At 45.5% G+C, this 12576-nt stretch overlaps 1 protein-coding gene across 2 annotated transcripts in view; it reads right to left on the reverse strand.

Annotated features, from left to right (window-relative positions):
• KIAA0930 (KIAA0930 ortholog) overlaps nt 1-12576 on the reverse strand; it is a 144415-nt gene that overhangs the window by 13065 nt on the left and 118774 nt on the right. For both annotated transcript variants that reach the window (XM_075899906.2, XM_075899899.2), the window contains exons 5-8: nt 11902-12003; nt 8787-8927; nt 6627-6821; nt 1359-1521 (exon numbers count right to left, since the gene is read on the reverse strand). In XM_075899906.2, coding sequence (XP_075756021.1) covers nt 1359-1521; nt 6627-6821; nt 8787-8927; nt 11902-12003 — 601 coding nt within the window. The remainder of the gene's footprint in view (nt 1-1358; nt 1522-6626; nt 6822-8786; nt 8928-11901; nt 12004-12576) is intronic.

Here is a 12576-nt window from a genome sequence, read left to right on the forward strand (position 1 = left end):
TCAGTAATTCAGCCTGTGGTTAAAGGCCTATTGAAGGAGTAGGGGGTGAAGTTCTGCGGCCTGCAATGAACAGGTGATCAGACTAGACTGTCATGATTTGGCCTTGAAGTCTACGAGCCTAGTCCCATTGATATCACAGCAAGTATAACTAACAAGTTCTGTTGGATAAGTCCCAGAGGCTCCTATTCCACGTCACATCCAGCGGGAACCACAATACAACCAGTCACAACAGTTTTCTTCCCATACTGCACAGTACAGGATTGATGCTTTAGTTCATGCTCTACACTTTGTCTAATCACACAGGCCAAGTATCTCTTAGAAGATGAAGCGGTGAATTTTTTTAATAGAAAAGTTAAGGGGAAAGGGAGGAGAGTGGTCTCTGTGGATGAACATTTTAAGAATTTAGATGAAGTTTGGCTCCTGCATTTTACTTCACAGACATGGGATGGAATGGAACGTGGTTACTGAAGTTTGCATTTTCATTTGAAACTCTGATCAATACATTAATGTATTTGCATTAACTGGGCTTTAATTCTTTATGGCTTCTTGTTGGATAATATGGTCAAATTTCATTGAAATTTGATGGACAAAACAACATTGACCGATCATTTCTATTAATATTTTGTGATCTAGGAAATACCCCCTTTGTATTTACAAATCATCATATCAATAGGCCCTAATTTTGTTGGCTTGCCTACTGAATACATTTTTTAATATGAAAAACAATTCTTTCTTCTCACTGAGTTTTTAGATTATTTTCCGGCTCATAATTTTATAACGTGGCTGTATTCATTTCCTGTCTTATTAATATTGGGCTTCATTCATCTTTTTGCTTATTCCTACTGACTAACCAAGTCTAATTTAATTGGAACTGGAGAAATAAAAAATGTTAAGTTCTGTATGAAGTGGTAAAGCATCCCAATGCAATTTGCTATTAGTATCAGACTTTTTCATTTGTGCCATTAGGACCTGATCCAAATCCCACTGACGCTAATGGGAACCTTTCCACTGGCTTCAATCAGCTTTGGACGAGGCCTTTATTATAGAAAGTATTCTGAGAACTTGCCATTGAGTTTATTGTATATTATTGCCTTGGAAAGTGCATCTAAAATGAAGGACTTTCTTCTCTCACTTTTCTCCCAGATAAAGAAGGATATTATAAGAAGCAGGTAGGAATAAGAGGGCTCAAATTTTCAAAATTTTCTAAAATGGTTAGGCTCACAGTGAAAATCAATGCTTGCGTATTTCACTTTCAATGAAGTTGGGTGCACATTTCTTAGGCCCCTTAAATCTCAACTTTGATCCCTTTCCAGAAGTCTGCAGCCTAAGCTAGGGTTCTCTGATGTCATCTCTCTCACCTCCATCGTCATCGTCTCGAAAGAATTCTTCGCTATCATTTGCTGAGTGGGATTTTTTCATCTCAGCGATCCGATTCCGGGGCACTTTTCTCTTCAGAGATGGGGAGAAAAAGGATGGTCGATTGTTGCGCTCTGGTGTCGGTGGTGTACTGAAAGAAGTGACCTGAAAGGAAAGTAGAAACAGAAGAATTTTGGTGGCAGAGTTTTATTTGAGGATGACTTCTGCTTGTATGCAATGAGTTCATAGATACTACAGCCAAAAGGGACTTCTATGATCTATCTAGTCTGACCTCCTGTACAGCACAGGCCAGGCGACTTCCCTGAATTAATTCCTGTTTGAACTCTTTTTATTTGGTTGTCTCCGCTAGCCTTATGGAAGGGGACAGGTGAGTGTGGGTGGCAGTGGCTGGCACTCTCACCAGTTGTTTCAGCACAGTGCTCAGGAAGAAAGTGGAGGTAGGCCAGAGTATCTGGCAGCACTGCTATTTCTGCTGTAAGTAAAGAGAGAACTTCATTCTTCAGGGCTGTCTATTGAGCACCCCATTCATAGGAGACAAACTAGAAAAAAGATTGAAGCTGATTTTAGTAACAATAAAAATAAAGCAACCTTACAATGAAAAAGTTATGCAAAATGGATAAAAAAACCAGCCCTTGAAAATGCCACCAGACTCCATGCTGAGAAATCCATGAAGCACTGCTGTGCTAGGGGTGGCGTAATCCCAGTGGTGCTGAGGCTGTGGGAGGAGGAGGGGGGGGAAGAGGGCGGGAAGAGAGAGCTAGCCCCACTCCCACACCTTCTACCAAGGTCCTGCCCCTTCCGGGGGCACCAAGCCATCCCCCAGGCTTGACCAGGGGCCCAGTAAATCTGTCGGTTCCACTGGGATTGGCATGTGAATGGCACATGCACCTTGCCTTGGAAACCACAAGACTGACTTTCCTTGCCCTTAGGAGGACATATAGTGGCCTTCCTGAAAGATCCAATATCTCAGTGAGGCAGGGTCAGGAAGCAATTATTTAGACCGAGATGCTGATGTGAAAATGAAGTCAGTATATAATTATGGCAGATAAGAAAATGTGGGAAAGAACTTGTGATGATTTAGTTAGGATTAGCGATGGCAATTCCATGGAGATAGCTGCCTACAGTGGAGCAAAGCCAGAAGATGGAAGAGTAGTGAGATCCTTCACTTGGATAGACAGTTTCTCTTGGGCCAAACCAGGACTAGGACTGACCAGTTCAGGAACGCTTTCACTGCCTGGATTGAGTGCCGCTGCTAGTACTACTTTAACGGTTTCCTTTCAAGTTAAAAAATGGGTAACTACTTTTCTGCCTTAGAAATCCCCATCTCATCTTTTCTTCTATACACAGTTAATTTAACAATGTTGCTGCTGCTTGTAAGATGCAGTCTTACATTGCTCACATCTGTCCCTACATTTAAGGAGCTACGTGACACATGATCGAGGATGACAGCAAAGTCTGCCAGGTCCGTGGTGCACCGCAGAATCTCTCCATATAATTTCTCTGTCATTACTATAAAAATGCAAAGGTCTTCTTACATCCATCTGATCCTCTTGGTTTATGGCTGCGTTAGAAAAAACACATTTTCTTTTTTCTGTACACACTAGCTATATACATGGAAAAACAATAGTCAACTATGCTTACTTAAAACCATTCCCAGCAGGGTACAGGCAGTCCCCGGGTTACGTACAAGATAGGGACTGTAGGTTTGTTCTTAAGTTGAATCTGTATGTAAGTCAGAACTGGCGTCCAGATTCAGCCGCTGCTGAAACTGACCGCCAGTTCTGACTTACATACAGAATCAACTTAAGAACCCCAGGCGTCCCCAAGTCAGCTGCTGCTGAAACTGATCAGCAGCTGATTCCAGGAAGCCCGGGGCAGAGCAACTCTGCCTCGGGCTTCCTGTAGTAAGCGCTGGTCAGTTTCAGCAGAAGCTGACTTGGGGACACCTGGGGCAGAGCAGCTGGGGTGCTGCTGGGTTGCTCCAGTAGCGCCGCTCCTCGGTGCTACTGGACCAACCCAGCAGCACCCCATCTGCTCTGCCCCAGGGTCCAAAACAAAAGCCTGGTCTGCTGGGAGGGGGGCAGACCAGGGACACGGGGAGCAGAGCCGCAGCGGCAGCGGCTTCAGTCCCAGTGCCTGTGGTCTGCTGGGGATGGTCCCCAGCAGACCACAGGCACCCGGACTGAAGCCGTAGCCGCGGGGGGGTCCTGCGCCTCTGAGGCTTTGCTAGAGCAAAGCCTCAGAGGCGCGGGGAACCACCGCTGCTGCCGCTTCAGTCCCGGTGTCTGTGGTCTGCTGGGGACCGTCCCCAGCAGACCACCGGGACTGAAGCGGCAGCAGCAGCAGTTCCCCGCGCTGTGCCCCTGGTCTGCTGGAGACAGTCTCCAGCAGACCAGGGGCACCGGAGCAGCTTACGAACGGGGCTCTCTCGCCCCGGAGCTCGCAGGTAGCAATCCGCCACCTCGACCTCCGGTGCGAGAAAGCCCCGTTCGTAAGTGCGGATCCGACATAAGTCGGGGACTGCCTGTAATGTCAAGACACAAGCAACCATCAAGGAAGAACACTGGAAGTCTTGAGACATGAAGAGACCAGGAACTCCCTCCAGGCCTGTATCAAAGCTACAATGCAGGGAAACTAACTCTGTTCTAGGATATGAGACACCAGGATCTTTCACTCCACAGGTCGGCAAAGCACGGAGAGCACTGTGGTGGCTGTTCTTTATGGCCCTTTGGGAAGCCACAGACACAGAAAGGCCTTGTTACACTGGAGCGACCATGCAAAGGACTAGCATGGGTGAGCTTTGAAGAAGTCCTGTTCAGCTCTCCTTGACCAAACGAGGTTGCTTGTTTCATGCAGGAGGTCAGATGAGCACAACTGTCCCTTCTCACCTTAACCTGTGAAACAGGGACTTGGAGGAAGGAAAAGGCAGAGCTCACTGCTGAGCATGACAGAATAAAGTGGCACATGGTTACTGTTTTCCAGGGCTCTTTTGGTGGAGTATTCAATCCATTGGCCCTCACAGTGTATAGGAAAATAAATCCATTACTGCCAAAGGTGGGCCATGGTTTTTAAAGGGGGTTCTAACACAGCGTGGCATCATCCCTAAAAGCCTGGCAAAACTGCTTCGCTGAAACTGTAGGAAATTGGAATCTCTCCTGTCTCCCATGCGAGGACTGGAAAAGGGCAAATATAGTGCCCATCTATAAAAAGGGAAATAAGAACAACCCAGGAAACTACAGACCAGTTAGTTTAACTTCTGTGCCAGGGAAGATAATGGAGCAAGTAATTAAGGAAATCATCTGTTAACACTTGGAAAGTGGCAAGGTGATTGGGAACAGCCAGCATGGATTTGTAAAGAACAAACTATGTCAAATCAATCTGACAGCTTTCTTTGATAGGATAACGAGTCTTGTGGATAAGGGAGAAGCAGTGGATGTGGTATACCTAGACTTTAGTAAGGCGTTTGATACGGTCTCACATGATATTCTTACCAATAAACTAGGTAAATACAACTTAGATGGGGCTACTATAACGTGGGTGCATAACTGGCTGGATAACCGTACTCAGAGTAGTTATTAATGGTTCACAATCTTGCAGGAAAGGCATAACAAGTGGGGTTCCGCAGGGGCCTGTTTTGGGACCAGCTCTGTTCAATATCTTCATCAATGATTTAGATATTGGTATAGAAAGTACGCTTATTATAGTGGTCCCCAACCTTTTCAGGTTGGCGGGCACCAGGGGGCGTGGCCGTTCGCCCGCCGGGTGCCAGGGGGTGGGGACACTTGCCCCCCCGGAGGCGGCCCCACCCAGCCGCATGCCCGGGGGCGGAGCCCCCCGGCCGGGGCACACGCGGTGCCCCCGGGGGCGGGGCCAAGGCCAGAGCCAGCAAGGATACGCGCGGCGCCCCCGGGGCCGGGACCAGCCATGCGCCCAGGGCTGGCACCTGCCAGCCCAGATTGCTCCGCGGGTGCATGTAAAGAGCCCGGCCGGCGCCATGGCGCCCGCGGGCACTGGGTTGGGGACCACGGGCTTATTAAGTTTGCAGACACCACCAAGCTGAGAGAGGTTGTGACTAATCTGGAGGATAGGGTCATAATTCAAAATGATCTGGACAAATTGGAGAAATGGGCTGAGGTAAATAGGATGAAGTTTAATAAAGACAAATGCAAAGTGCTCCACTTAGGAAAGAACAATCAGTTTCACACATACAGAATGGGAAGCGACTGTCTAGGAAGGAGTACGGCAGAAAGAGATCTAGGGGTTATAGTGGACCAAAGTTGAATATGAGTCAGCAGTGTGATGCTGTTGCAAAGAAAGCAAACATGATTCTGGGATGCATTAACAGGTGTGTTGTGAGCAAGACACGAGAAGTTATTCTTCTGCTCTACTCTGCGCTGGTTAGGCCTCAATTGGAGTATTGTGTCCAGTTCTGGGCACCACGTTTCAAGAAGGATGTGGAGAAACTGTAGAGGGTCCAGAGAAGAGCAACGAGAATGATTAAAGGTCTAAAGAACATGACCTATGAGGGAAGGCTGAAGGAATTAGGTTTGTTTAGTTTAAAAAAAAGAGAAGATTGAGGGGGGACATGATAGCAGTTTTCAGATATCTAAAAGGGTGTCATAAGGAGGAGGGAGAAAACTTGTTCATCTTGGCCTCTGAGGAAAGAGCAGGCAGCAATGGGCTTAAACTGCAGCAAGGGAGGTTTAGGTTGGACATTAGGAAAAAGTTCCTAACTGTCAGGGTAGTCAAACACTGGAATAAATTGCCCAGGGAGGTTGTGGAATCTCCATCTGTGGAGATATTTAAGAGTAGGTTAGATAAATGTCTATAAGGGATGGTCTAGACAGTATTGGGTCCTGCCATGAGGGCAGGGACTGGATTCGATGACCTCTTGAGGTCCCTTCCAGTGTTAGTATTCTAAGATTCTATGAAACTGATTAGAAGTGAAGTATGGCCAGACTGATATTTTCCTCACATGAAATAGTATCTTCCTTCCAGAGAAGTCCCACTTAAGGCAACTGAATTAGCTTCATGCTTAAAATTAAGGATGTACTTAAGTGCTTTGCCTTAATAATACACCGGTCCCAGACTAAAACTAATTTGTGGCAAAATTCCCTAGAAATTCCTCCACTATTTGGTAAAGAGCAATGGGCACAGAACCTGTTGGCTGTACAGAACATACAGAATTGTGGTTAATCAGAGCCTTGGCCAATATGTAGATTCATTTAAAATTTCCATGTACTACTTACTCTCTCATGCATGGGGGACCCTGGATTAGAATCTTCCTCTGTTCCATATGGAGAAGTGTCACCGGTTGAAACTCGACTCACCGCCATCTCTGCATGTCCTTTACCTTGAGGCCCCTTCATCCGCACAAACTCCATGTTGCTGTACTTATAAAAGCCAAAGGACATCCTTTGAGCCATCTTTGCGGCAACGCTCACCTACAAGGCATAGAAAAGGAAAGAAGCGTGTAATGTGAATTGCTAAACATTCAAGAATAATTCTATAGCATGTTTGTCTAGTAGGCATTTAAGCACTGCACAATAACACCAATGCAAAACATTAAGGCCTACATTTGGAACTGTGCGTTTTGAAAATATTGATTTAAAATCCAAGTATACAAATATAGTAGATAATGAACAACACTTAGCTCTGATGTGGCATTGTTCATCTTTAGTTCTCAAAGCAGTCTACAAAGGAGGACGATATTTCCAATTTACAGATATTTCCAATTTACATTGCCTAGTAGGATTCAAGAGCCTAGTAGTCCAAATACAGAGCAAACCTCAACAACCTGCTATAAAAGCTAACCTGATAGGCCTTAAACACACCAGAAGTCATAGAACAATTCCCAATTAACAGAGAGAACAGGCTTGAAAAAGGGATAGGTCCCAAAATGGCCAAGGATAAGCCAGTTGACAAAGAGGGATTTATTCAAAGTGTTTCAAAATTTTCAGTAGTGAAAGATAAGGGGTCAGATTTATTACTGATAAAAAACAAGTCACATCATAGTTACAACTGTAAGTAATATGACCAAAGGAAACCAAGCAGTCTTCAAAAAACCAGTCACATTTTCTTCCATTCCCTCAAGTAGTAGTAAAAAATGACGACGGATCCAAGTTCAGATGTAAAGTCCCTCCCCGAGTTTGAGTACTTAGCTGAAATAGACTAGTTGGACTATTAACAAAACAATGTGAAATAGCAGCAAAATCAAACATACACTTTTAGTATGTGGGGACATTCCTTAGCTATTACGCTTTAGATACACTCCATTTTGACTTTCCACAAGACGTTTTCTACTCTATTGTGTCTTTTGTATACTCAGAGGACACACCTTCTGATTGTCCAAAACCCTACAGTCACATGACACGAAGTGTAGGAGGACTAGAGAAGCTAGTTCATGGTCTCCTGAAATTATGTTAATACAGGAGCAAACACTATTTTTCTCAAGATAAATTATTCAGGTCATCTCTTTTATGCGGGGGGAGGGGAAGAGAAAAGAAAGTGTACAGTGTCAAATAGAAAAGGCACAGCCCTCCCTGGTCTAATGGTTGAACTGATGCATCTATCACTGCATACCCAATCAGACTTTTGGATCTGAGTATTTTCCTCTCATTTGGCACACAAATGTATATTTTGCAATATAAATTTCCAAAGCATAAAGCATAGCCAAAGTTTTAATGTCTTCTAGCTTGAGCTTATGGTGGAGGGAGGCAAACCCCCTTAGTTTAGATGCACTTTTTAGCATGTTTGTCAGAGCTGCCTTTGGTGCTGAGCTCCCTGGGAAGTTCTGTTGATGGCTCTCACTCTCTGGAATTCTACATCAACTTTATGTGAATTATAAGCCATTTCTGTTAATATTTCCATAGCAAATCAATACTCCAGTGGCAAAGAAAATTGCAGAAGTCCTTTCAAAGCACCCGAGAGAGAGGCATCTGATATGTAACAGGGCAACAGTTATAGGTTAAAACCAACAGATGCAAAAAGGTAAGAGGTTCTTCCCACCTCTTAGAAAATTACTAAAGGTACCCAAAGACCTCTCTGAAAAGAGGAGGATCAAACACAAAGTGGGATGGCAAAACATCAATTTCATTACAGAACTGTCAAGAACCTAATTTCACACCAAGTTCACTTAGATTTCTTGGGGACCTGTCAATTTTAAAGCCTAGACAAACATCAGGAGTTACAACTCCTCCCTAACTCTTCAGATGATTTCTGTTGACTATGCCGGTGCAAACCCAAACTAGTGAATTTCATGCAATCATTTCTGGTAACTTTCAAAGACATCCAGTGTAAATAGACTGAGAAGACAAAAAGCTGGCAGCATAAATAGTATAAAAACCATTGTGGAAATTTCACTAACACCATTGCTCCAAAAGAGATTCTCTGGGTAGGAAGTGTCTTACCCTGTTGTCATAGACCTTCTTGAGTGCTTCGTAACGGATGGATCCCTGGAAGATCACTCCTTGGAAGGTGTTGCTTTTGTCACTGGCCACCAGCTCCACACAGACCATTTCTCCTTCCCCGACAGTCATGTCACTGAACACCTGTCATTGCACCCAAGGAAACCACTTTCAGGAAAAACTGTAGTACAGGCAGTCCCCGGGTTACGTACAAGATAGGGACTGTAGGTTTGTTCTTAAGTTGAATTTGTATGTAAGTCGGAACTGGCGTCCAGATTCAGCCGCTGTTGAAACTGACCAGCGGCTGACTACAGGAAGCCCGAGGCAGAGCTGCTCTGCCCAGGGCTTCCTGGAATCAGCCGCTGATCAGTTTCAACAGCGGCTGAATCTGGACGCCTGGGACATAAGTCGGATCCACGTAACTCGGGGACTGCCTGTAATTAGATACTTTAGCTATAGCTTGAGTGTGCATTGGTCTTACTTCTGCCCATTGTAAGACAGGGACCACATGGAAAATTCAGATCTAGATCTGTGTTTCAAACACCCATGCAGTTGGGGTGTTAAGGTGTAATTGAGCAATCTCTTAATGCTAACAGCAAGGAGGAACGGAGGCATTACAGAAATTTAATGAGTGTCACGAGTACGTTGTACAGGCAGTCCCCGACTTACGCGGATCCAACTTATGTCGGATCCGCACTTACGAATGGGGCTCTCGCGCCCCGGAGCTCGAAGGCAGCAGTCAGCCACCTCGACCTCTGGGGCGAGAAAAGCTGCTCCCGGTGCCCCTGGTCTGCTGAAGACGGTCCTCAGCAGACCAGGGGCACCGGGAGCAAATCCGCAGCGGCGGCGGGTCCCGCGCCAGAGCAAAGCCTCAGAGGCGAGGCACCCCGCCGCTGTGGCTTTGCTCCCCGTGTCCCTGGTCTGCTGGGGGGGGGGGGGGCGCAGCTAGTGTGCCTCCTCCCCCCCCCCAGCAGACCAGGCTTTTGTTGTGGACCCTGGGGCAGAGCAGCTGGGGCGCTGCCGGTTGGTCCCGCAGCGCCGCTCTGGGCACTACTGGACCAACCCGGCTGCTCCCCAGCTGCTCTGCCCCAGGTGTCCTGATTCAGCCGCTGCTGGTCAGTTTCAGCAGCGGCTGAATCAGGACTCCTGGGGCAGAGCAGCTGGGGTGCTGCTGGGTTGGTCCAGTAGCACCAAGGAGCGGTGCTACTGGAGCAACCCAGCAGCACCCCAGCTGCTCTGCCCCAGGCGTCCCCAACTCAGCCGCTGCTGAAACTGACCAGCGCTGACTACAGGAAGCCCGAGGCACAGTTGCTCTGCCCCGGGCTTCCTGGAATCAGCAGCTGATCAGTTTCAGCAGCAGCTGACTTGGGGTTCTTAAGTTGAATCTGTATGTAAGTCAGAACTGGCAGTCAGTTTAAGCAGCGGCTGAATCTGGACGCCAGTTCCGACTTAAGAACAAACCTACAGTCCCTATCTTGTACGTAACCCAGCGACTGCCTGTAGTTCACCAAAAAATGTCATGTGAGGTTTCAAATGAAAGCTGGTCTTTAATATTGTTGTGAAATGCATGTACAGATACTACATAATGAGTAATGTCTAGATAACTGAAAATATATTGGTAAAGTCTGTATCAAAATATCAACCACCAGCACAGATGAAAAACCTACACAGGAGGTAACAAATGTGCATTCTGTTATAAATACATTAAGCACTGTTAAACACAATGAATGTCCATTTACATATGCAGTCAAATGTTAAAGACATAAGCTCAACAGGAAAGGAACACACAGGAAAAAACAAAATCCTGGACCATGTGGAATGATCTCTGGGATATAGCTAGAAGGGAAAGAAGATGCCCTTTCATTTGCACCTAGAAAGCAGATAACATTTGCATTCCTGAAAACAGAATCTCAGTCAATTCTGAAAATGACTTTGGATGAAACAAACCACATTGCACAGGAGGATAACCTGTTAGCCATCTACATGTTCTGTTAGTCTTTAAAGTGCTACCAGACTATTTGTTGTTGTTTAAGTTTTTCCTGTTAGCTAGGATTAGTCTGTACAAAGCATGTTATGAGCTGGTTTTATATTTATCCATTTCCACTATTCTTACTCACTATTTCCTGAACGTCTAGTCTTTGATAATATATTTGCAATGAAAACAAATGTATCTCAGTGCTGTGGTGCTAAGCAAAGTGCTGGCTGGGAGCTGAATTCTAGAAGCTGGTGTTTACTGTTCTTCCCGTGGGAACAGCAGTCCCGGTAATTCTATGACTGTTCAGTGGTTGAGGAACTGGACACTAGGGAACATCTGGAGATTGCTCAGGGTTTGTGCCTTTCATTAATAGGCACAGAAGAACCTGGCAGGCAGTGCTCATGTTGCCAGAGACTGGTGGATTTAGGGAGCTGGATCACAGCAGGCACGGATAAAGCTGCTTCAGTGCTAAGAGCAGGTGGTGGTAAGTGCCTCACAAGCCTAAGTACTCCTGGGGAGTGTCATATACGATTAATGTTTCTGGGAAAGAATCATGGCTTTGCTTAGCTGGCTGGATCATGGTTAGAGGGCTCCATAAATCATAGAATACTAGGACTGGAAGGGACCTCGAGAGGTCATCGAGTCTAACCTACTCTTAAATATCTCCAGAGATGGAGATTCCACAACCTCCCTGGGCAATTTATTCCAGTGTTTGACCACCCTGACAGTTAGGAACTTTTTCCTAATGTTCAACCTAAACCTCTCCTGCTGCAGTTCAAGCCCATTGCTTCTTGTTCTATCCTCAGAGGCCAAGATGAATAATTTTTCTCCCTCCTCCTCATGACACCCTTTCAGATATCTTTTAGATACCTGAAAACTGCTATTTCTCCACATCTTCCTTGAAATGCGGTGCCCAGAAATTGGACACAATACTCCAACTGAGGCCTAACCAGCGCAGAGTAGAGCAGAAGAATGACTTCTCGTGTCTTGCTCACAACACACCTGTTAGACTAAGTCAACTGTTGCCTTTTTATCTGAGACAGCGATACAGTGGTGGGAATACATCAGGTTGGACAAACAATGGCAAAGGGAGATTAGCGAACAAAAATGAGAAAAAATGCTTCACTTTCATGACAGACCCACCTCTTCAAAGTTATCAATCATGAAGAATATGTTAGGGTAGCTGATCTTCGATTCCTCTCCTTTGCTGTCCATTGGATGTTTGCTTGGAGAGGCAAACACTTGCTGGAAGAAATTTTGAAGATGTTGTATATCTGACTTCTTGAATTTATGTACAATTATAAATAATTTAAAAAAAACAACAACAGAGTCAAACACTGCAGAACTGGCCAAAGGCATATTTTAGGACTATTTTACCTTCCTTTAAGCCAACAATTCTCCAACTTCGTTGTGTCTGCTGTAGGGGTGTAAATACCATTCAAACCACAATTATATGGTTTAGGCAGTTAACCATTTGTGGGCCAGTACAGAGTAGGATGATCTTATGGGTCCTAATACTGATCAGGTAACCAATTATCCTTTTACATCCCTAGTCTGCAGTAGTGCATGCCCCTCCTCCACACACACCATGTCCATCCTTACTTCTGTGTTGGTGCTGACAGCAGTGCTGCCTTCAGAGCTAGCTGCCCAACTAGCAGTCACCGCTTTCTGGCTACCCAGCTCTTGGGCCAAACTAAAAGTAGGGGTGGCAATTCTTTAAATCGGCTTCCGTACCTAATGACGGGAAGATAGCTAATGTGACATCAATATTTAAAAAGGGCTCTAGAGGCGATCCTGACAATTACAGACCGGTAAGTC

This window comes from Pelodiscus sinensis, chromosome 1 (genome assembly GCF_052426305.1).
Source record: "Pelodiscus sinensis isolate ZL-2025 chromosome 1, ASM5242630v1, whole genome shotgun sequence".
Classification (NCBI taxonomy): Eukaryota; Metazoa; Chordata; order Testudines; family Trionychidae; genus Pelodiscus; species Pelodiscus sinensis.